This window comes from Taeniopygia guttata, chromosome 3, assembly GCF_048771995.1.
Source record: "Taeniopygia guttata chromosome 3, bTaeGut7.mat, whole genome shotgun sequence".
Classification (NCBI taxonomy): domain Eukaryota; kingdom Metazoa; phylum Chordata; class Aves; order Passeriformes; family Estrildidae; genus Taeniopygia; species Taeniopygia guttata.
In genome coordinates this window covers 45,845,917-45,873,457 of record NC_133027.1, presented here as the reverse complement: position 1 = coordinate 45,873,457, position 27,541 = coordinate 45,845,917, and the positions used below count along the sequence as shown (strand labels likewise).

The 27,541-nt window shown below is 44.8% G+C and overlaps 1 protein-coding gene across 2 annotated transcripts in view; it reads left to right on the top strand.

Annotated features, from left to right (window-relative positions):
* The window catches only part of SCML4 (Scm polycomb group protein like 4), a 64,707-nt gene that overhangs the window by 23,053 nt on the left and 14,113 nt on the right, over nucleotides 1-27,541 (top strand). For both annotated transcript variants that reach the window (XM_072926757.1, XM_072926758.1), the window contains 4 exons: nucleotides 507-712; nucleotides 8,382-8,511; nucleotides 11,025-11,225; nucleotides 14,365-14,559. In XM_072926757.1, the coding sequence (XP_072782858.1) occupies nucleotides 512-712; nucleotides 8,382-8,511; nucleotides 11,025-11,225; nucleotides 14,365-14,559 (727 nt within the window). In that variant the 5' untranslated portion in view covers nucleotides 507-511. The remainder of the gene's footprint in view (nucleotides 1-506; nucleotides 713-8,381; nucleotides 8,512-11,024; nucleotides 11,226-14,364; nucleotides 14,560-27,541) is intronic.

Sequence of the window (27,541 nt, the reverse complement as noted above, 5' to 3'; positions counted from 1 at the left end):
GTCCACCTTGGTATTGGTAGTACTTCTGAGGTGAGGCAAGATTTGCAGAACCTGGAATTTATGAAAAAATCAGGTTGGCAGAGACTTTAGGAGATCATCTACTCCAAACCCCCTGTGACTGATGGCTGCAAGATCAAGCCTTCATCACGCTTAACTGCAGGATGCAGGGTTGAGGTGGTATCCCCAAGGTTGTGGGATTCACCTGTTGGACATCTGCAGTAGAAGCCTCACCATCCAAGTAACTCCCTCTACTGTACTCATGGCCAGGAGAGGGGAACAGGAAAGATAAGGGTTTTGTGGTCAGGTGAAGATAAGGCTTTGGTCAGGTGGATCCCACCCAGGGTCATACATCTGTGGTGTTTCTTGCTACTTTGTGAGCAACGGTAAGAGGGAAAATGAGAGCATTGAGAGAACTGCCTTGGAATTAAAAAAAAAAACTAAAATGAAAATTAAATAAAAAGTTGGTTAGCTTTTATTTATTTATTTATTTATTTTTGTCTCCTTAGGGCAGATGAGCCACCCACCGTGCCTGGACCCGAGCCTGGCTGCTGGGGAGATGCAGTCCCCCAGGATGGCAGGGAAGAAGAGAGGGCGGCCCCCGCTCCAGCCAGCGCCCATCAAAATGGCTGTTCACAACCTCTGCCCAGCACCAGCCAGTGCTCTGCCAGTCATGAAGATCCCAAAGAAGAGAGGGAGAAAACCTGGGCACAAGGTAGATGCATGACTTTCATATTCCTTGTCCACCTCCTGTTGGTCTTCGCACATTTTCTTCTAGAATTTCAGCTGAAATGCAAGAACAGAGGAAAAGTTGTGCAAGTCTGGGGCAGAGCAATGCAAAGAATAAAAAACCAAAAGAGAAGATGATTTCTCTTCTACCTTAGCTGATGAAAAAAATCACAGAATCATAGAATATTCTAAGTTGAAGGGGACCCATCAGGATCATTGAGTCCAACTCCTGGTCCTGCACAGGACATCACAAGAACCCCACTATGTGTATTTTCCCAAAGGCTAAAGTTATTTTAATTTAATTTGGTCTGTTTGAAAATGTTTTCCACAGTGTTGTGTGGGAAGGCTGCACACCTTCAGGGAAGGGTTTTTCGTTTGTCACTTTCCTCTCTCTCACTAACAGTGATAGAAATTAAACAAACTGAACAGAGAAGGAAAGGAATACAGGAGAGTGGAAATAGGGGGGGGGGGGGGGAGGAAAGCTACTTTGCAAAGGAAAAAAAGAAAAGAGGGGCATTTGAGGGAAGGAAATGTATTTCACTTTATTAGTCTGCTCACTGCCCAGCTCTCTGGGCAAAGGCAGAACTAAAGAAAGCCAGGAACCCTTAGTGCCTCAAGCCCTTCTGATGCTGCTGCTGGGCTGGGTCTCTCCCACCACACCACTTGCCGTGGGCTCAGCACCAGTGGGAGCAGTGCCACGGTGGTGCCCTACACCAGGCAAAAATGGGACTGTGATGCTGAGGGAAGGAGAATTTGTTCTGCGGAGTGAAATTGGGCTACAGCTTAGTAAGGGGTCTTGTGTTCAACAGATTGCACTTCATCTCTTGTCCCCAGCCAGCTCGGGGCACTGTACATGTTTGCCATGCCTGTTCCTTGTTTTGAATGGGCACTGGTACAGACATTCAGACTGTCACACAAGGAGGGCAAATTGCTGACTGTTGGAAAATCAGAGCTGCTTGTGGTTTTCAAGACAGAAAAACGAATAAAATAATCAGGGTATGCACAAGGCTGACCCAGCCTTCCCTGGAGAAGGTCTTGTCTGGGATGTTGCCTGGCTCTTCCATGGGTCTCTCCTGGTTCACAGGAGGCAACAATGTCTCATGCATGATGTTGCTGGCTGAGCTCTGGACACAGGCACCAATTGTTTGATTGCTATGATCCTTGGATTTGAGCTGAATCTAGAGCAGGCTACCCTCATCTTTACCTTTCCCTCATTTTCACCTCCTGCCAGACCTTCTTCCTCCCATCCCCTAGCTTCTGTCTAACAGTAGTCCAAAACAGAGCTCCAAGCTAAGACTGGGGCAAATATTCAAGTGTTTTGTAAAATGTGGGATATAGAAATACTTTTTATTTTTTCACTTCCATATCAGGATAAAACTCCAGGATGAAAACATCTGAATTGCTTTGCTTGAGGTATTTCTTATTTCAAGTTTATTATTTATTATATTTATCTATTTCAATTTAGCTGGGTGACTTGTAGACTCTTCAGATCAAAACCATCCAGTCTGGACAATAATACTCTGGAGATGTGCTAAATTGGTTCTTTGAGGTTTGAGATTGAATGATTTGCCAAATACCACAATGACTATGTATGCAGGGTTTTTCAGACCCTGTCCCTTCTGTCCCTGCTTGTCTTGGTGACCCCCACTTCTTGCTCATGCATTTACATTTGATTTGTAATTTGACCAAAAGAAAAATGCTGGAAAATATGTTTCGTTCTATTACAAATTCCCCTTCCACCTGGGAAAAAATCTTTTGCTAATCACCACACATACATAAATGGGAGAAGTGGTAGACCTAACTTCCTGGAAATGCTGCAGTAACACTGTGCTTTGGACCTATGTGGCCGAGCATTTGATTGCTGTGTCCCCCACTTCTTCCGAAGGGACATGTTATCCCTGGCTGGGTACCACACACTCCTCCTCTTTGTCCCCTGGCACTTAGCGAGGTGGCAATAGCATCCTTCCATCAGCAGTGAATCTGGGATGAGGTTTTTTCTTGGCAAGTGTGGCACATAAAAAGGCATCCTTTTGTAACCAATGGCTTAGGTGGATGGAGCTGACACTGATGAGCTGCAGCACCCATGGCATCTGGCCTGGTTGATTTGTGCTGTAGAACTCGAACACTGAAGCAATGTTTTCCCTGAGGCGCCTTTGTATGCTGTGTGCTCAGCTGAAGTGAGCCCCACTCCATCCAAAGCACTTCCCCAGCGTGAGTCAAAAATTACAGTTTTTGATGGGGAACTCTAGCTTGATTTAATTAGCTTGGTAATTGTATGAGTTTCAGATACCACAAGACTTAAATGAATTTTAAAAAATTACTCCCTGCCCAAATGGCAGACAACCAAATTCTTTATAGCAGCCAGAGAGCTGAATTGTTACAGAACAGATGGAAAAATACTTCTGAATTTTTAAGAAACTAGGAATTTACAGCCTAGATTTAAATTTATTTTGACCAAGATGTGAATAACAGACATTTTCAATCACATGCTCTTTATAGACAGGTGACCCATTGCCTGTTTTCATTGATATTAAAGCAAATGTCTGTGTCTTCCTGAAATGACATTTCATCACACTTCATCACCAAGAAAAGTCTTTTCCTTGCTATCCTGTTTATTTTCTCACAGCTTTGGCTATAAAATTTCATCAGCTGTTTTTCCAAAAACTGTTTTGTACCTTATGTGGAGCTATTTGCCATAAAATGTTACATTTCCCCAAAATACAATATCCTTTCTGATTGTCTAAATCTCTGGGAAAAAGCCTATTCTGGCAGGCTGGGGGGAGGTTAGTCGATGGCTGGGTTTTATTTCTCTGGTTGTGAGTGAGACCAGCCCTGAAGAGCTGCCTGGAAAGCCTGTACAAGGGAAGGGTTTGTTAGCACCCTGCAGGGATTCGCCCTGTTAGAGGACATCGGAGGGACGCGTGCATGGGGCAGTGTTGCTGTTGAGGTAGGATGGGAATGAAGAGGTTGGACGTAGAAGGTTGTGAGAGTAAAACTCCGATTTATTCAAAATATATTGCCCTTTTATATAGAGCTTTGTGAGGACTAACTTTATTGGTTTTGAAGTGAAAACAATCTACACCATTGGTGCAAAGTGTTTGATGCACAGTGATAGAACTGAACTATAAACAATGTGAAAAACAAGAGAGGTAAAGAATTATTTACATTCTTCTCCAGCTCTTTTCCAGGCTTTTGCCTGGCTAGAAATTCTCAGTTTCTTTCTTTGACTGAATCTGAGACCCACAGGGCAGCACTGCAGCACAGACCATCATGTCCCTCCCAGAGGGCAGCAAAGCCGTGGCACCCTTTGAGCAGCGCGAGGGCAGTTTGTCCCTCTGTGCAACCAGTGCAGCTCCCACCTGGGGAGGTGGCCCCAGATCAGGTGGGGTGAGCAGCGAGAGTCACACGTGTGTAGTGACAGTTTCCATTATGGGCCATAGGTTACCCCGCTGCCCTAGAAGTCAGTATTAATGATGACAAATAAGCAATCAGGCTTTGGACACATTGGGAATGAGATTGCACAGACAGCCTTAAAGTGTCCTGTTCATTCACCTGTCCTATGATACAGCCTTGGATTTCAAGGTTGTATATGCTCCTGTCAAGGTTACCTGCCTCATTCACTGTGAAATGCTGATGGGATGTAGGAGGCTGTGTGCAGACTGGCTTGCCTCATTTGCTGTGCAGAAGAAAGTTATCACACAACACAAGAAGAAAAGGTGGGAAAGACCTTGGACTGTGTTTGCCTTTGCCAGCTGACCTCCCCTCTCACCCTCAGTGACTGGGCTTGCATTATCCTGAGTCTCTTCACTCACAGCCAAATGCACAGAGCCACAGACCCCAACACATGGGCTCAGAAGCTCTGTGCTTCCCTGTCCAGCCATCAGAAGTCCACATGGCAGGACCAGGCTGGCTCAGACGCTCACCTTAGTGCACACTTGCAGGGGCTGGAGATGGTTCTCTCTCTGGCAGCAAAAGCTCTCATTGCCAGGAGGTGCCCCTGCCCTCCTGTCTGGAAGAACAAAGGTCCATGAGGATGGGGTGAATCCCAGCCTTTTCAAGCAATTGTTTTTTTTCAGGACAAGGGACACTGGTACAAGGGAAGGGAATGATAAAAATGAGAACCTGCATCTAAGTGGTATAAGAGAACTGCAGGGAAAGATTGTATTGTGGTTCATTGTGTTACTTTCCCGTGTATTTTATTATACAAGTCTGCAGAGATCTTCAGAAAGAAAAAAAAAGTTGCCTGGCAAATGTTCTTCACCCTCTTTCATTTTTTTGGTGGGGGATGACATAAATACCAGTTAGATGAATACTGGCTTCTCTGAGGAGGTGTGCAGATTGTAATAAAAACTCCAGGACTTAGCAGAGTCCTCCCCATCCCCAGCCACAAACTTGTAGCCAGCATCAATTGTACAAAAGCCCATTCTCTCTGCATCTAATGCATGGTGAATTTGATAAAGTAGATACACTTATTTCCTACCCAAAATCCCTGATCAGCTGTCTCTGATCTCAATTCCATGGTAGAAAGTCCATAAGAGTGGGAGGTTGGTTGTAGATCTTGTTTTAGAGCAACCACTTTTACATCTCATGCTGTGCATATTAAAACTCACGACATTTGATATTCAAAAGATGATTCCAATGCCTTACCACAAGGATTTCCCAATGTGTTCTGACAGATTTCTTCTGTCTCTTTTTTTCTTTCTCTTTCTTTCTTCTTCACTGCTTTTTTTGATTCCCACACATATGTGCTTTCTACTGGCAAGCTCTCAGTCAGTCAGCTGGTTAGTTGAATTGGCTTTTCGGTAGAGAAGACTCAGTCCAAGAAAAGACATCTTTAAATGGAATACTTTAAGATTTACCCTTCGTTATATTCAGGGCCTACTCAAGGTTTCAGTGACCAGGAGGTAACTAAGCTGTTGTTTGTTTAGCGTACTGTTTTAGTTTGATCTAACAAAGGCCAGTTCTCTACTACCCCTAATAAAACGACATTTATCTGTACCCAGAGACTGTAGAGCACATTTTATTGCAATTAATTTTGCAGTAAATTGTTCACTAAAAACAGGGGGGGTTCCACAAACAAAGAAAGAGGCTTCCTCTCTACAGAGTTTATACAAGCATTGCCCTCTGTTTCTTCACTCTTGAGAATAAGTCTGCCTGGGCCTCCAAGATCCAGGAGGGGAAAATGTCTGATGATGCTGGTGAGGCACTGCACAGTGTTGGTGGGGCAGCACACACTCATGAGGCTCAGGGGTTGAAGATGGGACTTTTGTGGCTCTGTTTGGGACCCCAGGAATGTGAGCCAGTAAGGATATTAAGGAGACAACATGCAAATGAAGCAGAATGTGTCAGGTGTACTGTCTCAAAAATAATATCTATATAGAGAAATGTAAGAGTGAGAGCATACAAGCATTGCTAGAACCTGTAGAGAAGGACAACAAAGCCAGTGAAGAGTCTGGAGGACTCTTATGAGGAGCAGTTGAGGGAGATGCTGTTGTTTAGCCTGGAGAAAAGGAGGTTTGGGGGAAACCTTTTCAATCTCTACAGCCACCTGACAGGAGGGTGTAGCCCAGTGGGGTTGGTCTCTTCTCCCTGACAACCAGCAACAGGGAAAAGGGAAGTAGACTCAAGTTGTGCTAGGGGAGGTGTAGATGCTATATTTGGAAAGGGACCTGAGGGTCCTGGTCAGCGGCAAGTGGAACATGAGCCAGCAGTGCCCTGGCAGCCAGGAGGGCCAGTGGTGTCCTGGGGGGCACCAGGCACAGCATCGCCAGCTGGGAAAGGGGGATTGTCCTGCTCTGCGCTGCACTGGGGTGGACTCATCTCAAGTGCTGGGGGCAGTTTTGGGATCCACAATATAGAAAGATATTAAACTATTCGAGAGCATCTAAAGGAGGACAATGAAGATGATGAAGGGCCTTGAGGGGAAGCCGTATGAGGAGTGGCTGAGGTTACTTGGTCTGTTCAGCCTGGAGGAGACTGAAGGGAGACTTCATTAAGTCTGCAACTTCCTCATGAGAGGAAGAGGAGGGGAGAATACTGATCTCTTCTCTGTGGCGAGCAGCAACAGGACCTGAGGGAATAGCCTGAAGTTGTGTCAGAGAAGAGTTAGGTTTGATATTAGGAAAAGGTTCTTCACCCAGAGGGTGGTTGGGCACTGGAACAGGCTCCCCAGGGAAGCTGTCACAGCACCAAGCCTGACAGAGTTCAAAAGGATTTGGACAATGCTCTCAGGCACAGGGTGTGACTCTTGGGGATGGTCCTGTGCAGGGCCTTGATGATCCTTGTGAGTCCTTTCCAACTCAGCATAGTCAGTGATTCTGTGGAAACAAACTGACAATACTTAGTTGCTGGTCATTCTTGATCCCAATCTGAAGGCAGTACAACTCTACAAAAACAGGATAACGAAGGCAAGTGAGAAATGGCACTAACCAGGGGCCAGCTCAGGGTCCCTCATGCTCTACAACTGCCATACAGCAGGAGGTCAAATCCACAGCTTGTCTCAGAAGCACTTACTGTTTTTTTTTCCCTCTTTCAGACTGCAAACAAAAGGGAGAGGTAAAAACTCACTGCCTCAGGGGAGGTAGAAGTCCCTTAGATGTCCCTAAGTCCTACATACTTCCCTTCCCTTTGCCCAGCTTTTCAGTTTTACCAGTATGCTGAAACAGTGACAATTATTTTAGACATTTGTAGTTCATAGTCATGGACAACAAAAATCTTATTCCAAAACAACTTCTACTCTCCATCAGGGATTGCTCAAGGTTTGGTTTGTAGGCAGTTGGTCTGACTTCATTTCTACCTAAAATATACTTTGTACATTGTCCACTGAAAAACAACGAAAGGAAATAAATACTTGTCAGAAGAGCATTTTGGTGTAGGATATGTAAATATATAAACCAGCAAGCTGTGTGGTTGGCTTTCTGCTTTCCCCCTACTTCTCTTCTTAGCAAAAGGAAAAGCAAGAATGGTACCTTCAGGTCACATCCATCACATTGGTCCTTTTTAAATACGAGGACCTGATCATCATTTGACTGGTGAGGTGTTGCCAGGTACCAGCAGTATAAAGACATTCTGATATTGCACCGTAAATTCACATCATGCTTCTCTTCTCCAAGCTGGGCTGCAGGTCGCAAAGATCACTGGTGCAACAGTGCAGCAGTTTGTATTTACTAGCTGGTAATAATAAACCTGGACCACAGTGTGAGCTTATTTACATGGGTGTCAGCCCAGAGTAGCCTCTTGGTGCCACTGGATTTATACAAGATTTACAGCCCTGCAACCGAGAGCAGAATTGGGCCCTAAATTATGATGCAGTTAAAGACCCCATGCTTCTGAGTTGTGAAGCATTGTTTACACCCACATGAATGGGTTGTAAAATGCCATTGCACTGATTTGTTGGAGTGTTAGGCTCAATTTGCTCAGGTGTAAATAACTACCCAGTGGGTGGCATAATATTTGCATCCTGTAGCTTAAGGCGTTGCTGTCTGCAGCAAATCAGTCAGACTTCAGGCTCCAGTATCCTCCTGGGATCAGGATGGATCTTCTGGCCTGGAGAAAGTGATGCAATAGCAGATTGCTAATGAGAGGGAGTTCATGGGGCGTGACATACATAGAATAAAATTGGAATATCTTGTGTATGCTTTCATTATTTTTTGCAGCTGAAATCTCGTGTCCTGATGACTCCTTTAGCAATCTCTCCACCGAGAAGCACGCCGGAGCCGGATATTAGCTCAATCCCCCAGGATGCAGCTACGGTACCCAACTCGGACACCCCACAGGCTCTCACAGGTACTCAGTCTCAAGTGCTCCTTGACCAAGGGGTGAGCAGGAGCCACAGGCTGACAGCCAGATGTCACAGCCAGATGCTGGGCTTTCCAGAAATGGGGTAGCTCATGGAAATAGGGTGTTTCCAGATAGTCTAACAACCAGTGACAAGGAGCAGAGTTATCCTGCAAGACTGTATTTTGACTGCCATGTGTTGAGTTTAGTGGAGATGTCAGTCCCATTGCTCTTGAAATGTGAACATCAAAACCCCATGAATGTTCCATTTTATACCTAACATTTTCACCCCATCTAATATGTTGCAATGACCAACCTAAATCCCTGTGTGAACATGAAGCATCTGTTACAGCTGGGGGGGAGAAGAACGGAGGAGCCATGGTCTGACTGTAGGCAGGGCTACCAGCACAAAAACCCCAGTGCCTTATCCCAGCAGCAGGCATGGTCATTTGCAAATGTAGTCAGAAAACACAGGCTTACCCTTCTTTTTGTTTATATTACGAGAAGTAACATAGGTCAAGGCTTTTAGACTGATGTAAATGAGAAGAAAATCAACAAGACAGCTGATTTACCCTCAGATTTCAGCAGAGAAATGGATTAGATAACATTAGAATCTAAACACAACACACAAATCCCATTATTTCTTAGCTGGGATGCACAGAGGAGAAGTTTTCCATCTGCTCTGGTGGCAGAATGATACTAAACCCAGCAACAATGACAATAATATATTTTATTCTTGTTTATCCCTTCACACACAAAGTCTGCAAAGCACTTGGCAAACACCAGCTGAGTGGATGGAAGTGCCCTGAGAGGTTGTGCCCAGGGCTGCTTTTGGAGTGGGACAGGGAGGCACAGCCCACCAGCCCTGCCAGATCACCAGGGTGGCTGCAAAAGCAGGGACTGCATGGGTCATTTCAGGCAGTGCCCCACACTTCTGTCTGCCCATCCTCATGCCACTGGCACCTTTCCTCCCAGCACCCTCCCAACAGTGCATGTTCCCACCAAAGAGGGGCTGGCAGGAGGTGAAGGGAAGCTCAAGTCAGCTTTTAGCTCCCTCTCTGCTTCAGAAGGACTGTAGGGACCCTGGCTCTGCAGTGGGGGACTCAGCAAGCTGCAGAGTGCCCCCCACAGCTGAGCCCCGACAAAACCAGTGGATTGTCACGCAGAAGCCGCATTCTGCAGATTTGTTAAGGTGTGGCACTTGGGAAAGCTGCATTCTGACATCCCCCTACAATTCCTGCATACTACTGCTGTATTTTCAGTGCACTATCACTTTGTTTGTCTGGCACTTGGAAGGTGTGAAGTGGTGTAATGATAAGTATGATTGCTATTATCCTCCTGTTTACCCTAGATGTACGGCTTGAGCCCCTTCTGCTGGTCCCTGCAAGGTGGGGGAGCAGAGTGCACTGTGACAGTTGCACTAGATTTTCATTATGGTGATGCAAACTGTAAATTATTTCCAACTTTACACAGCTGTCATCATGTCCTCCACTCTGCTTGATGGGGTTTTTTTGTCACATATCTGATTTCTGTCAGAAGATAATGTTATATTGTTTGAGAGATGACAGCTTGAGCACACTCAGCCAGCTATTACAATATGTCTCACTTTAGCCTGACTTTAGGCTGTGTCTTAGTCGCCCTTAGTTACCCAGCGCTATCCCTGCTTCCCCTGAGATGCAGTTAGCCTCAGCCAAGCTTAAAATAAGTTCATGGTAGTGAGGAGAACACTCATTTTTTGGGCTATTGCTGGCAGGTCTGATGGCGTGTAGAAAAACTACCTTTGCAGCTTATGAGAAGAGGCATGGAGGGTTTAGCTGTAGTGGGGCTAGGGCAGACTCCCTCACAGACCCCTGTGCAGCACAGTCACATTGTTGCAATCCCAAAATATAGCACTGCATAGCATGTACAAGTTTCCCTCAACTTGATGCAGTTTCTAGAGTGTTAGGTTGGACATGGAGGGTTAGGAATCTCCCAAAGACCAGATTCCTGCCATGGCACTGTGCAGCATAACCCTCCAGAAATTACATCTGGGTTAGAAGAAGCAAGGATCCAAAGGCTTTCCAAAAGTCATCTCAGAGCAGTGCTTCTCACAGCAACTCTCAATGAACCAGGCTAAAAACAGAGGAAAAGAAAAAAAAAAACAATCTGAAAACACACCTCAGGCTGGCATTCCCTCCTTGCTGTGAAGTCAACACTGCTAGTCACTGTTCTGCACTCCCAAAACATTTTTCTGGTCACAAGTTGTACGGACAAGGTAGACTCAAGACAGCAGACCTAAGGCACATATAGGAGGTTTTTTAGATGTGTGTAGCCTGTGACACTGAGCTAGACCTAAACTTTGCTTGCTTTGCCCTGGCAATGGGTCATTAGCACAAGGGAGACTGGCTCTGCCATCACAAATGGCAACAATTCACCAGTGAAGGAAGAACTTGGGAAATGAATAGGAATGTAGAATGTTAGCATTTCCTAGGATGCTCCCAGGCCTGTTTTGTAATAACCTTGTTGGAATTTTATGTCTACAGTCTGCATTTATGTCAACAAACAAGCGAACCTGGGGCCGTACCTTGACAGAAAAAAGGTGCAGCAGCTGCCAGAGCACTTTGGCCCGGAGCGGCCGTCGGCGGCCCTGCAGCAAGCAGTGCAAGCCTGCATCGACTGTGCACTCCAGCAAAAGGTGGTCTTCTCCCTCATCAGGCAGGGCTACGGAGGCGAGATGGTGTCAGGTAAAGCATCCTTGTACGGGGTTTGTGGCCACTAGGGAAGTGCTTGAAGTCTTAACATGTTATCTAATCCTGACTGCCCTGGATGTCTCGTTCCCATCATTTGGATGGCAACCTGCTTTGAATATCACTTACGCCTTTGCAAAATGAGCTGCTGCAGGAATCACCTCGGTGTCAGATGAAAGAATGTTAGTAAGGGGTTTGCAGTGGTGATTCAGGTGAGGAACTCTAGAGTCTGCCTCTTACCACTCTTTGGAACGGTGCTGAGGTCAGGGCTGACAGCTGTTTTCATGCAGCTGTTCAAGCATGGGCAGCAATGCCAGCCCACTTCGTGACTCGCATTGCCAACACAAGTACACATGCATGCCTCATGTGATGAGGGTGGCAAACTCTGGAATAGGTTGGCCAGAGAAGTGGTGGATACCCCAAACTCAGATATATTCAAGGTCAGGTTGGATGGGTATTGGAGCAATCTGAGCTAGCTGAAGATGTCCCTGGTCATTGCAGGAGGGTTGGACTAAGTGACCTGTAAAGGTGCCTTCCAGCCAAAATCTTTCTATAACTCTATGATTCTGTGTTTCATGAAAGGACAACTTCTATGGAGTTTAGCTGTTGGTGTGTCCCCTGCCTGCAGCTCATGAGCCAAACCTGCTCTCCACTGCAGGAATTGCAGAAGTCCCACAGCAATTCCCCATGCAGCAGGACTACACACACTCTATATAAATTCATCAGAGAGAATCAAAGACCAAGGGCTTCTCAGCAGCTCCTTGTCTTCCTGCAGTGGCCCTTCTTGCTGTGTCCTGATGAACCTCCCATGTCTCACAATGAATCCCCTGGTTCTCAGAGTGAACATGAACTTTTCTTCTATCACAGCAAGAGTTTTGTGTCACATTTTTTGGCATATGGGGATGCAGTGGGAATGAAAGGATGGGAACATGGGAACAGCACTCTCCAATGAGCTGCTGCAGATGAGTCAGGCATGAACACAAAGCCAAGGATTGCAAGTCCAATCAGTTTTACAGGGACTGCAGATGCTCAGCTGTGCCACTGGGACCTTCTTGTGTGGGAGCCCAAGCTCTGGCCCTCTGTGCAGCATATAAATCTTGCTTCTTCCCTCTCCTCAAGTTCTCTGTAATCACAGGTGCACCTTCCCTAAGGGACACCAAAAATACTCTGAGAATGATCCAGACTTGTTCACAGAAACACAAGACTGAATCAATTCAGTGCAAAGTTTCATTTTTGCCTAGTTCTGTGCTGCATATATGATTTTCATTACAATCAAGGGAGTCATATTATGCACCAAGCCTGCCAGAATCTTTGGTCTTAGCTCCTCTGAGTTGGCTCAGCTTCAGCTTCACCTGAACTAAAAGCACCTGGTCAACATTTCTCCCAATTTCATGGTCCTTCTATTCATCAAAGAGGGGTGAATAGCCTCCTAGTCATGGCAGGGCTCTGCAATTGCACCTCACTCCCAGCAGTGCAGATGAGTTTTGTCAGGAGCTTTCCAATCGTCCCATGGCTTGGCTCACAGATGCTCAACCAGCTGTGGAGCATGATCCTTCACAGCAGCTCAGGCCAACAGGAAATCTCTGAAGTTATCCCCAAAATTATAAGTCTAATGTTGCAATTTTTTTCTTGTTAGTAGTGATGGGAGACAGTAGAATTTGGAAAGAACCTTCCAGGTGGAAGAAGTTCAGGCAGCCATACCATGCTGTCCTCCCTGCAAACCTGTTGAAATTGAAAGTGCCTTGCTACAGCTGATCTTGGTGGGTCTGTTTTGACCTCTCCACCCCTCCATGGTTGAGACCTTATGCCCTTTTTTTGACTCCTGACTCAGTATGCCGTCTGACAGGTTTAGATTGGAATTTTAATTGCCCTGTTCTTATCCTTAGATGTATTTCTAAGAGAGCCACCCTCATCCTTCTAGGCTGAACTACACAGTTCCTTTCAGGTTAAGAAGTTCACTGCACCAGTGAAAGGAGTGCAAGTGTCTTGCCACAGTCCCACATAGCAGGATGGTGGTGGCTGCAGTGCCACAGGGGAAATTTCTGCTCCCCAGACATCAATGCGGCTGCCTGTGCACTTCTGCAAGTGTGGATTCACCCTTCTTCAGCCTGTATGACCAGAATGATGCCCATCAATCCATATCTTGTTTCTCCAGAACTTTATATAGCAGCTTTAATACTCCATTTTCTCTCCTGGAAGTATTTTGTTCCACACCTTCTGGAAATATATCTGAGTTTTTCATGACTGTGTCACCTTGCTGTTTTATGGGCATCTGGTAAGCTTGCGTTATCATTTTTTGTCCCACCAGGTTGTTTCGAGCCTCTTCAAAGAGTTATGGATTTCTAAACATTTGATATGTTTATTTTCCATTTTTTTTTACTCATTTTTACTATCATGGAAGTCAAAATCAGTCAACTCTTTCTGTGCAATCTCCCACGCCTTTTCTCCATTGATGATGAATGCCAGATTACAGCAGTCACAAAATCTCTTTGTGCCAGCACAGACTGCAGCTGGTTTCTCTCTGGGACTTGGGGTCTCCTGCTATTTCTTGACCCACCTCTCGTATGCAATCATTTCCAATTTAATGGAAGGTTTACTGAATTCTGGATGGACCACAACATTCCCTTGCCTATAAATGCAGTTAACTCAGTAAATAAAGATCAGCGATGAAGCTGTTACCTCTCTCTTTAGTACAATCCTTGTACCTTTCATTCATTCACAACCATGCCTTTAATTCTTATGTCCCCATTATCTTCTAAAACCTTATGTACTGCTGAAGTCAGCCTACCCATCACTACTGATGATCACTGCATATCACTTTCTTTTCCCTTCCTTAGACCAGGGTATCATGATTGCCTCCTTCTAATCACACAACACAATTTGCAGGTGGATGCATATATTAGAAAATCTTGCGCTGCTGGCCATGCCAGTCAGCATCTTTCAGGTCTCCAGGGGGAAGGTGATCTGGGTCACACAAACTCAGCTCCTTAATCTCCTTCAGTTTGTTATGTGCCTCGGGTAGGGTAATTTTGCAAAATATTTTAATACACGCAAATACTCAAGTAAAATTATTTCCCCTGCTCTCATTCTCCCTTCCACCATGCAAGTATTGAATTGCTCCTGTTTTGCTTTCCAGTTTCAGCTTCTTTTGAGGGGAAGCAGCATCTCCAGAGCCTGCTGGTAGTGAACAGCATTGGGTACGTCCTGCGCTTCCTGAAGAAGCTCTGTCGCAGCCTCCTGTGTGACAATCTCTTCAGCAACCAGCCTTTCCAGCAGCACAGCGCCGCGACCGAGAGCCCGGAGGGGTACGAAAACAGGCGGATGGAGGCAGGTAGGCTGTTTGATCACCTTGGGCTCAAGATGTAATCGAGCTGAAGACACAACTGTCTCCTTTTGGTGCTGTGCTGTGTATGATAGGGAGCTGCAGGCCCCTGTGGGACCCTTCCAGAGGGAGGCAGTGAGCGTACCTGTGGTATTTTCCCAGTGGCTATAGAGGAAGTGTTTGGGTGAGAACCACCGTGTTGAGGTGCCCCAGCAGAGAAATTTTGGGCCAGCACGTTCGTTATGGTAGCACAGACCTAAGGTACATATTATTAGCTGTAGCTCAGACAGCCTGGATCTCAATCTGCCACCTCCATCCGTGAGTATAAACCTAAATGAGCTGTGACTGCTAAGTGGTTTGCTTTGCTACTTGCAGGGATGTTTCTCCTAGCTTAAAACTTTTCAGGACCAGCAAGGTCCCTGTCTTAGTGCTTGACCATGTAGGGCAAAGCCTGGAGGAGCTTGGCATGAGGCAGATGATCCAAGGATGGTGGTGGTCCTGAGGGGCAGCTGCCCTGGGTGGCACTGAGCTCCTAGATGGATGGTAGCTCTGAGCTTCCTTCTCGTTCATATTCTGGGAGAGGGTGCTGGCCCCACACAGCCCCCACGGAGCTGGGACATGCCTGCAGCCCCATCTGCAATCAGAGGCTGGAAAGCTGCCCTGGGGCTTTACTATGGCATTGCATAGGCTAGTTTAGAAAAAAAGATATATATAAATTATGGGTATGAGCCTTCATTTCACCTGCAGTCCTTCTCCTGACTTAAATTATTTTTCCTTTTCTTTTATTAACAACACTGTGGGTATTTGGGGAGGACACTGTCTCTCATGCATTGAATTTAATGGCAGATACATGCTCGCAGATGAGAGAAAGATGTTTTAGTGTCCACAATCGCAATTTTGAATCACTTGTTCACCAAGAGTACCCTCAGTGTGTGTTTTGCTCACCAAAGCTGGGAGAGGGCTGTGCACATGGTGCAGAAATCATCTTTTTGTACAAAGAAATCCAACTACCACTTTTACACATAGGGGAAGAAAGGTAGGAGCCCAGACTGAAAAGCAGTATTTTTCTTTCCTCTGTACTACGACATTTGCAGCAAGCTGAATGCTTCTAAGAGGTCAAGGGATTTCTGTAGCACCGAGCGAGAGCAGCCCAGGAGGCCTGGCATTTGTGTTTGCATTTGCATTTTAATTTGCATGTACATTTGCATTTACTTTCTCATGGCAGGGCTGTGTGTGAGAGAACGCAATTCCACAACCAGAGTTTTTACACAGTTGCTGTTACACTCTGAGCATCTCCATCCCCACAAAATTCCAATGCAGATGTCCCTGACACCATCCTTACTGGATCTCCCCAGGCACCACTAAGGATGGGCAAAACATTATTTTTCCCTCAGACTAGACAAGAGATGTGGGTGTAGGCAAGGCTTCTTTCCTGGGTCTCCCACTGTAGAGTGTGTGTGTGTGTGTGTGTGTGTGTGTGTGTGTGTGTGTGTGTGTGTGTGCAATCAATAACCCCCCAGAAGCAGCATGGGCTAGTCAGGTAGGTTTAGATTAGCCATGAGGAAGAAATTCTTTACTGTGAGAGTGGTGAGGGACAGAAAGAGGATGCCCGGAGAAACTGTGGGTGCTCCATCCCTGGAAGTGTTCAAAGCTAGGTTGGATTGAGGCACTGAGTGTATTTTTAATGCTGCATTGCCTAAACCTCCTTCCATCCCCCCAGGAGCTAGCATTTCTCTGCAGCAAGGTCAGCATGGGAGTTCCTCTGCTGCACAGAGCACAGACAGGGCTTCCCCACAGTGCCGTGACAAGGAGGAGCTCTGCTGCAGATGGGTCTGTGAGGGCACCTGGTGGGATAAAGCTCGCATGGAAGGAGCAGGGCCATAAGAAAGCACCACAGGAAGCCATGTAAAGCAGCCACATTTTTCATTGTTTCTGTTCCCCATCTTGTAATCGAGATGTCCTTTCCTTTAAAATCATGTGCTTTTCAGCCCCTTTGTACCAATGAATCTAATCCATGTATTGACTTTGGTGCAGTTACTCTTGATTTACACCGTCAGAAGGGAGAGGAGAAGCCGGCATCGTGTCCAGTCATATTAATCCACTTACCCCACACAGGAGTCACCTGTTAACCTTGCCCCAAAGCACATGCCCCGAAGCCATAACTCACCTGTGCTCACAGCAAGCTGCCAGATGCTAATGGCTGTGTACAGGTCAGGTGGGATTTGTTGACATATGCATATATCACTTACAACTATGTTTTACATGCCTAGGAAGTGCACACTCATCAGGCTGTGCCTAGAGCTGGGCTCTGCGATGAGCCTTGCTGGCCGTGCATTACCCTCCCTGCACCTGAGCCCCACACTCTGCCTGCCTTGCCAAGGCTCCTCATCTGTCTCATGCCTCACATGGGACATTCCCCAGGGCTCTTTCGCAGCTGTGAAGGGACTTTCTGGCTCCTGAGACTGATTTGTGGGGAGCAGTTGTGGGATGACTCCCAGGCCTTCTGGGAAATGCCCAGCTTCTGGTCTGCATTACAGCAAATCCTGAGATGTTACCTGCCACCACAGCACCTGGGTTCAAAGCACCTCTGGACCTGCACCCCAAAATTTTCCATGGGAGTGGCAGAGCAGTTTGAGCTAAAATGATGGCAAGACCTGGGTGACCTGTGCAGAAAATCCTGTGAACGTGGGGCAGGGGATAAATGATGGGAAGCCAACAGAGATCCCGTAAAGCACCTCCACTCTGTGCTCAGATTTTATTTGTCTCATGCTCAGCTAATGGAGGCTTGGATGAGAGCATGTGAAAGGTACATTTCTAGGACATCTACATACTGTTGACATGCACCTATGAGATATTAGATTATTCTTCAGAGGAAACTATGTTTGCTAAAAACCTTCTGGCTAACCTGAAGGTAGGCACGGAAATGGAAGAAGAAATGCTTCTCATGTGAGAAGCACTAAGTTTGATAAACATACACTTTCCTTTTCAATCAATCCTTTCCTTGCTCTTTCTGTCCCAAACCTTGGGTTTTGGCTATTTTGTGCTGTTAGACAGCTGATGTCTCCACATAGAACTTGGCTGCATGTGCAAACAGGCAAAGCCAACATGTGCAAAACCCTTCTAAAACAGCTAGGGAAAAAAAAAAGAATTATATGATAGAAAACCACATATTATTACAATCAATATTTTCTGTTGCAAGCACCAAATAAACAGCAGCTTAGAAGTTTCAAGCCCTGAGAGGGTAAGAAAACCTTTCTAGTACCAAGGCTTGTTTAATCTTGTCTTGTTGCATGCTATGATGAACAGTGCTCCTGGCTTCTCAGCACACTCAGAATAAATGGCTTTTATGGCTATCAATAGCTTCAGCGCTCCTCAGCATTTAATTACCTGCAAAGGCCATTTATTGCCTCATATATTCCTCTATCATGATCATTATCTTTTAAACAATAAATAAAACATTAAGGTCACTCTTAAAGAGGGAGCAGAGACATCCAGCCACAACAAAGTATAATATAAAAAGTTTATATGGTCTTTGGGGCTTTGGGATTCATGGCATAGCCTGCAGTACTGTTGAGAAAAGCTGGGATAGCCTTCCTTACATCCTTCCGTCCTTCCTTCTTGCAGCTGGAGCACCATCCCAAGGACTGGCTTCCTGAAACGAGTTGTCCAGGGTGGTAACTCTGTGGCAGAGTTGAAGGAGAGGCAGCTGCAGCTGGAGCTGCGTGTTGCAGCCCAGAGCAGGGACAGGAGCAGTTTAGGATGGTCCAAAGGATAGGAAGTAAAGGCAGGGGGTTGAAACAAAAGCGAGAACCAGCCAGTGCTCCTGTGGAGGGGTTTCATGAGGGTGGTAGCAGAGGCTTCAGCATTCAGACCCTTTCAGGCTGAATCAGAGGAAACTAATAAAATGTACACTAAGGAGCAAATCCTGGTAGGAAATAAAATAAGAGATGGATGGAAGAGAGAAAATTCAGCTGTGATGTATTTTGCCTGGACTTCATAAAATTGGCAGAATTGAATAAATTAAACTTTCTGACCTTTAAGTTGTGAGATTATGATTTGCTAACTCGCAAATGAAGACTCTCTTCTTTTCCTTTAAGTTTATGAAATTGTATCTCTTTGTGGATGCTAAGCAATGAAGCTGTAAGCAGATATCTCTTCAGCAGCCAGCCCAGGGAAATCCTGCTTCCCACATTTTGCTGGGCTGTTTTACCTTCACTGACTTGAGGGGCTGCAAGGAAATTCATCCCTTTTGAAAAGCTACCCCTGGTGGGGTGGGCACTCTGCTCTCAGCAGTGAGCAAGGAAAAGCCCAAAGGCCTTTTTGTCCTTCAGCCCAAGATGTGCTCAGTGCTGTGGCACAGACACCAGCAGTACTGGATATTGCCTGGGCTGCAGCCATGGAGGTTAGAAAAGAGAGCCAAGCTATGAAACAGAATTTAAGGATGCTTTATTTCTCCATATCAAAGGCTATGCATAAGGAAAGTGGATTGAACGATGGGCATAAATGCATGAAGCATGATGGATGAGATCATATCCACTACAGAAAAAATACCCCTGGGTATTTGCATTTAATTCAAGCTTTACAAGCAGTCATGCAGAGGAAGCACTGACACTTTCGGAGCCCTAGTCGGGTAAATTATGTGATTGTTACTCTATTTTAGCTCCAGGTTTAGCTTTAACTTTGTTTTAGCTGGTTAAGACCTTTCCCTAGAGCTATATGATTCCTTCAAGAGATATCTGAAGTAGTTCAGGTTTTTATTTTAAATAGCTTAAATTAAAGTTGAAACAGGAATTTTCATTCCTAAACTTTTAAAATATTGATCCAAATACCTGTGATCCCATATACCAGAATTTGAAGCAGTCAATGGGCAGGCCACAAGCCAGAACTTGTGATGGGAAACCTATGCAAGTGCTGCAAGCATAAATCAGTATGATTCACCTGGTTTTTCAAAGACATGAGTGTGAAAAAAGGTAAACCTCAAGATCTAGAACTTATTAAGTAAAACAAGAAAGGTTTTGGAAAAAAGGGGAACTTCTGCTTGTGAATCTGGATGAGAGAGCCCTTGCTTCTAGGGCTGCCTGGGATGTCCTGGTTCTGGGGCTGCCTGGTATGGCAAGGCCTAGGCTTGCACCTCCATGGCAGGAAGCAGAGACAGCTGAGAGTGGGGAAAGGGAATCTGGTATCCCTTACCTGTCTTTATCCACCTTCTATTTCATTCTATCCTTTCCCAGTTCATTACAAAACAAATGGAAACCCACGCACAGTGGCATTTCCATGGAAATGAAACATCCACTGTTTTTCCTTGAAAAGTCTTGGCCACTGTTGAATCAACAGCACTCCCCAGCTCCTTAGGATTTATTTGTTTGCAGTAATTATACAGAGAACATCAAAATGCCTTTTGGAAAGTAATAATACGCAGCATCTGCCTAAAGAACATTAATCTGTTGGCAAAATGAGTGCAAAGCATGGGATTAAAGCAATTAAGAGAGTACTAGAAGCAAATGGTTGGTGGTGACATGTAGTTTGGTGTTTGTACTGGCCATGGACAAAGTGAGCAAGGTAAGGGTGCAAGGCAAGGAGTTGCATCACCAGCAGCTGGGCAAGAGAAGTACCTCTGACTGAAAATAAGCTGCAACTGGTGGCTTGGGGAAGGGAATCAGGTTCTTTATAGTGAATTTTTTCATGGAAAAGAAAACGTTACAGAAGTGACTTAAACAAAAAGGTGGCAGTAGCTTGACGGTCTTTATCAGAGAAGCCAGATTTAAGGAAAATGCAGTGAGGCTGGGCACAAGTCCTAGGATGGGGTCCCAGGTAAGCCCAGCTCCCCAGCAGCATGGCACAGTGCAGCACAGTGATGTGGGGGGAAACTGTCTCTGTAGCATCATGGAAAGAGGACGGGATAAAAAGGCTCAGCAAAAGGGGATTGGTGAGTTCCTAGCTGCCGGGATTGAGGTCAGCCAGAGATGGCAGAAGCAGAGAAGACAGGAAAAGAAAGGTTTTGTGAAGGGGACTAAGACTTCAGGGCTCATATATGTTGTACTAACATGGCAGAAGAAATATCAGAAAGTTCAGCAGAGCAGTAGCACTGGGCAGGGAGAAATGAAGAAAAGACTTCATAAAAAGATCTTATACCTGCATACAAACATATGCACAGGCTCATGCTTTATATGTACTATTCTACCTATTTTCTGGATGAGATTATTGTAATTATTAATGAGCAAACACAGCTTATTTTGCAGTCACTGCATTTTGCTTTAGACATCTCACTTCTTGTATCTCAAATTATTTGTTTTTCAAACAATAAAAAAAACTATGGTTAAATATTTTAAGCCAATACTAAGCAATATGATTAAGGGACATTAATCATGGTGGTAGCAAAACAGAAATGCACTAAGTATCTGCAGAGAATCCCAGTATATAATACCTTGAAATTTTCAAATAACACAGTCATTTTCATCTAGTCTATTCTGTATACAGCTTTTTTGTGACTTCTATCAATGCTGATTTATAGGGATACAGAGTGCATTATAAACTACCTTGACAGAGAAACCCCTCTAGCTACCGCTAGAAGCTGGAAACAGAAAAGATCGATCGCAGCCTCTCCCATCTCCCTCTGCCATCGCAGTGCTAAGACACAAAACTATACAACCCTGATAAATCTTCTTTTCATGATGTACACTTTGGTATAACATAAAGGCAAGGGAGAAGGGAAGAGAGAGGAGGAGCAGGTCTGAAATCAGGTGGAAGAGACCAAAGGAAGACTTTTACTACAGCCTAGATCCCTGTGTCATTGAAATCCTTTTGCCTTCACTCCTGCGTGTGCCTAAACAATTTGCCTGTGCTGTGACATAGGACTAAAACCTCTCTATTGTAACAAAACACATTTACTCAATCCTCCCCAAGCACTTTGAAAATGGAAAAAATTCCTCAATGGGTTATTTATTCATACAAGCATCTTTTGTTATTAAATCTAATATATTTGTCAGCTAGCATTTGAATTTACTCTACCTTTCTATTCAGTTTGGACAATAAAACCACGTTGATCTGTTCCCAGCTGGTCTCATTCCCTAGTTCTACTGCATTAAGCACAATGTGGCTGTTGTCTGGGCTGCAAACACTCAAGGAAAATTGTTTAAATAATGAAAAAAAAATTGCTTATGCTGAAGACCTAATCAGGAAAACATTGGAATTTGGAAAATTCTCTAAAAAAATTTAGATTCTTGATGTTAACTGACTGGAAGCTTCTCCTTGTGGGGCTCAGCATTTCAGTTACTGCAAAATATTTTTTAGCAGCTAGGACACAGCTAGATGATACATGGTGCAGTAAAGCCTCAGACTAAACCCTGGAGAATTCATTTCAGGTTATATCTCCACAGTGTGACCATAGTTTCAGTGTTCATAATAGCTGCATTCACAAGTGAATGACACATATTTACATTTTACTGTTCTGACTGACTACTAAGCCCCCCTTTTTTTCCCCCTGTGGATGCAACTGTGTGTTCCTATAACCCATGCAAATGTTCTCCCACAGACTAAAAACCACAGGCGTGACAGCCCTGACCCGCTGTTGGTGGATGCCCTGGGCTGCCTGCTCTCCCACTGCCTCTCTGCAGCCGCCTCAGGGCTGCTGTGGCTCCCTGGGGACGTGTCTCCATGCCACTCCACCCTGGCAGGCAGCGAGCAGCTCGGCTCTGCTGCCACAAACCAGATGTCACTCCCCGTAATGCCTTCCTTGTCCAGCCAAACCCTGGCAGCCACGGGTTGGTGTGGAAAAGACCTGATCCTTGCCCAGCTGTGTAGGGGGCAGATGCTTGCACCAGAGAGTGGTGCTGACATGGTACAGAAACATCTGCTAAGGGGTGACATCCTATTTTCATCGTGCTGCATGTCTGGATGGGCAATGGAGCTAAAAGGAATAGGCTGGTGCTGTAATCCCAGAGTAAATCACAGCAGCCAGAGCTGGAAAGTCTTAATCTATCACAGGAGACTCTTATCTTTAGATAGATGCATGCAGGCTCAAACTGCAGGGAAGATAAGGGCTGTGGTACATTCCTGACTGGATTGAAATGTGTGATGCTGTTTGGAAAGCACAGAAAAAATCTTTTAAAATCTTTCAAGAGTTTATATTTAAAACAGAAGTTAGCAGTTTAGAGCCAAGGCAAATCTTTCACAGTCTTAAATACTGTTTATACCTTTCTGCTCTCTCCCTCTGGCTTTCGCTAGATTGAACTGATAGTTAAACTCATCTGAAGGATTTCCTCCTGCATTTCAGCATTTGCTTTTTGTGTTTTCCCACTTCTATTTTTCCTTTCATGAAGGCTGAGATGCAGGGTTTCTAAGCTGCTGCTTAAAATTGTCCCCTCCCTTCCCCACTCCTCCCTCACCCCTCCCACCTCCCTGACAGGGCAAATGTTATCCTTGTGCTGGGAGCAGGAGACAGGCTCAGGAACTATAAAATACAGGCAAAGATAAAACCATAGAAAGAAGGAGCCTCTTGATAGGATTTTGACACTGTAGCTGGCTCCTCTCAAAATGACTGGGGGATGAAAAAAGGCTGTCCCTGGCTGGGAGAAAGGAGAGGTCTGAGGAAGCTATGATATCATGCTGCTTAAAATATGGAGTTCACATCTGGTCAACCCATTATATACAATATATGGTAGCACTTTAAAAGGTACAGGGAAGGGTCAGAGGGCAAAGCCCATCACTAAATGATATGAGGAATAGGAGATGACACAAAAAAAGGAATAGTGGGGGCAGAGAAAAGAAAGATAGAAATAAATCTGTACTGACTGTGAGGAAAAGAAGTTAATGGGGAATTCAATTAAAGCAAATACAAATAAATGATTGAGCATTGCAGGTGGTAAAGTAAAAGGTTATGAAAAGACATTAAAGTATTGTCCTGGAAGGAAGGGCAATTATCCTGGAAAGCTACTGGTACGTAAAAGAGGACCTCCCTGGCTTGGGGATCAGTGTCCAGCATGCTCAGAGCAGGGTGTGTGGGTTTCCAGCAGTGCCCCAGGCAGCCTTCACCCAGATGCAGCCACTTCATGGCTGTGCAGGATATATGCCTGTTGACTGGGAAAAGGGACTCTGGCCCCACTTCCCTGCCCTGACCTTGGGCTCTGCTGTCCAAGCAGCAATCTGGGGATGCACCCAGAAAAAGGCATGGGAGTGTCAGGAAAGGGAAATCTGGATCAATGAAAGTGTGAGATGGGTGGAAGGGGAACAGCCTAGGGAGAAAATGGTTATGAAGATCATATGTGTGGGAGGAGGGAAAATAGAAAAGATATATAGGGAAATAACTAGCAAAATGGGGAAAGGGTAGGAAATTTAGGTGCCAGATAGCGGTGTTAGAACAAAGTCAAGATAGTGGTAAAATGGCAGAAGAGAAGTAGGAAGAAGTGACAGAGAAGAACAAAGGTAGAAGCATGTGGGGATATAAGGGAATGGAGCTTGAGAGAGGTAAAGGGAGAGAAGGATATACCAGGAGCAGTGATGTGGGAGCAGCAGAAGGTGAGGAAAGCAGTGCAAGACATGTTTGGCCTGGGAGCAGAGAAGGCAGAATAGAGTGTCTCTGGAGTGTACAAGGAGATTTTGCCTGTAGGAGAGATTCTAACAAACTAAGTTTGGGCTTTGTTTAAGATGAAGAAAAAGTTGGAGATTAGATCTGCTCAGGAAAAGGTCAGCTAGGGATCATCTTTCCTGTGTATATACTATTCTTCATTTCCTGCTTGACTTGAAATTGATTTTCATTTGCTTTCCTAATGTACAACGAGAGTAAATTCTTTTGTCTTTCTGGAGTGTCTCTATTCCCAGACGCTACCACAGGCCCAGTGTTTGTGTTCTGCATCCACACATGCAGCATGCATCCATGTGGCACTCCACAGTGGCAAATGAGTACTGCTGGGGCAAAGAACTCAACATTTTACAGATGTGAGAGACAAAATAAGTGGTTTCCTTCATTCTAATGGGGAACTGAGGTCCAGAGATGACAGATAACCTGACCAAGTTCACTCCAGAGGTTTGCAGCAGAGGTGGGATGTTAGCTGCAGATTCTCAGGCTCTTTTTACTCTCAGCTGACCCATCTTCAGGATTTTGGCTAGGAATCTTACAGACTGCTACTTTTAAGAAGCTTAGCTGAAGAAATGCAAATTTTTTAATTGGGAAGGCAACTGATGTATTTTTCGCTCCTTTGTTGCATTTTAAGGTGTGCTGGATGTAACAGCCTTGGGCTTTTCAATCCAGCTGCCTGTGGATCATTCATGGAAAGGAAAACTGCCAAAATAGCCTAAGCATCTCAGGGTGGTGAGCAGTTGTGATGGAGACTACTGTGCTCAGAGCAAAAGCTCAAAACAACTTTCTCATAAATCCTGCTTTAAAGCGTTGTGTATTAGTTTCTCACTAATATGTGGAACTGACTACCTACAAAATAAAATATGAAAGTGAGTCAGAATACAGAAGACCTAAGCTACAGATTTATGAACTGTTGCATTTTCAACCCCAACAGAGGCTTATATTTTCTTCTATTGTCTCAAAAATAGTGTTTTTTTCCTAATTGGCCAAAGTGGGATTAGAAGTTGTGATGGCTATACACTTTACAAAACCTTCTGGGAGCTTACAAAATGCATATAATTGTATACACATGTTTTTTTTTTTTATTCATCAGTGGAACCTCAAGTCATGCAGCTTCTCTGTGGTGCAATTTAACAGAGAGCTGGAAAAATAGGAACACAAAAGCTTCCACAGGGTTTCTTAGTTTTTGGGCAGTAGGTCACTTGAGACAATCCCTGCTCCCCTCAGTCCAATGAAGACATTAATATGACTTTTCAAATTCCCAGAGCACCTCCCACTGGGGGATGTTTCATATGTAAGGAACAGAGGCTCCAGCTTGTTCCATGGCCATAGGCATCATTACTCCCATTTTGGAGCCCAAAGCAGATATGTGGACTAAATTGCTCTAGATCAAGAAAATAGTCTTAAGCAAAGCTGAGAACACATCTGACAGAGATTGGCTCCTTGTAGTCTTGTACAAAATTCACGGGTGTCCTTCGACTGGGAGATTATATCTGTACATGTCTTATTTCACACAGACTGTTGAGACAGTCTGACATCCATCAAAAAATCCCTGGTGTCTGCTCAAAAATTTTGGAGTAATTTACATCCATGGCAATAAAAGCTATATGCTGTTTATTTAGCAGGGCTCTTTTAATGTGCTGTTTGTTGTTTTGATAGTCTATGTCTTCTTCATATTGTAATCATATTAAAAGAGCATTCTTTTCCTGGAATAAAGAGGTAATGATTCACAAGAGGCATAATTATTCCATGCAGTGCAGGCAGGATGCTGCAGAAAGAGCCATCTTCTTCATGCATAAGAGGCTTTTATTGCAAGTGTTCTACACAGTAATTAAATTCCTTTGAATGAGAAGGCTTGATTGGATTTTCTTTGGTTTACTGGGAGGAGTTTGAAAAGCAAGGTATTTAGCTCAATTGCTATATAATTTTGGCATCTGTTGGAGGTTAGGAGGAAAGGTTCAGAGTGTCTGATTCCCATTTCCCTTATGTATTACGTTATCTGAACTCCCTTGAATTCAACTGGATTACACCCTATCTGTATTTGTATGAGAATCAAGCTCAGAAATTCCTGGCAGAAAGCAGCAGGACACCTGAATGCATGCTGAAAGAATCAAAAAAAAAGCCTTGCTAAAGGAAAGTTACTTGCAGTCGCAAAGGCAAATGCCCAAAAGCGAGAAAATCTCGCATTTGCAGCTTTCTTTCAAACTTGATGGTTGCCTTATGGTGAGTCCAGCTTTGGCCCTGAATGGGACAAAATTCTAAAAGAAGCAGTAAAATAGAACAATGTAACAAAAATCTGTGCTGTGGCCTGACACACAAGCCAAGATGATGGCATGGCACAACTCCTGAGTATTTGAGTTGTTGAGATAAATCATGTTCATTTAACATCAACTGCGGTACACAGCTGCCAAGTAATGTTTGTTTTTTTTAAGGAAAAGAATGAAAATGTAAATGAAAAGGAATACTCTGTTATATAGAGCCTCAGCATCTATTAGCAATGGAGTTTGTGTCTTATGGCATAAATTACAGCATAAATTCTTCTTGTTATTCAATAAGGCTGCATAACACATCAGGAGGAGTATGTGTTGCTCAGGCCAGGAAGCTGATGTGTGACACCATGGGGGAAATTTCACCCTGCTTGGAGGTCTCTGGAGGGAGAGTACACATGATGAGGAAAGTGGCCTTTTCAACAGCTCAGAAAAATGTCATGAGGCAATGGAAGGCACCTCTCTAATCTAGAGGCTCCTTGCCTGCCAGGTGTTAACACCCAGTGGGAGTGGGAATCTCTAAAGAGCAGGTTGCCAGCAGGGTTCTGCGAAGGTTGGGATCTCATAGAGCTTTCCAAAGGCTCTGCTTGTACCCCAGTAGTGATACTGGGGCTGGGTGACAGGAGGGCTGGTTTTGTAGGCAGAATAGTAGTGGGAAAAAGGAGGAGGAAGACCTGTGGCCATCTTTTGTGAAGACCAAAAAAAGGCAATAGGAAAGACATGGATACTGGAGGAGGAAAACAGTGACATAGGCATGGAACTGTCAGTGACAAACCTGAGCCTAAGTCTGAGGGGAAATAGCAAAAAATACCTGCATGCTGCAAAAGCTGGAGCTAGACCTGCCTCATGCCTGTGTGTTAGACAAGCACAGGGGAGTGTAAGTCGCCAAAACAGGTCTTAAATTGCAATTTGTTTTATTTCCAGAAATCCGAAAAGCAAGGTATTTCACTCCTACATAGTGTGAAAATTGCAATGGAGAGGACAGGAACCAACATAGCAATGGTTTGCAGTTGTCTGTGATGCTGGCACATTTGAACCTGAATCAAGTCCAAGTGACTCACACATAACACATAACTGTCCATGAAAAGCCTTGGGTGTGCTCATCAGTCATCAAGCCTGTATCCTTGCAGGATACTGGGCCTGATGGATG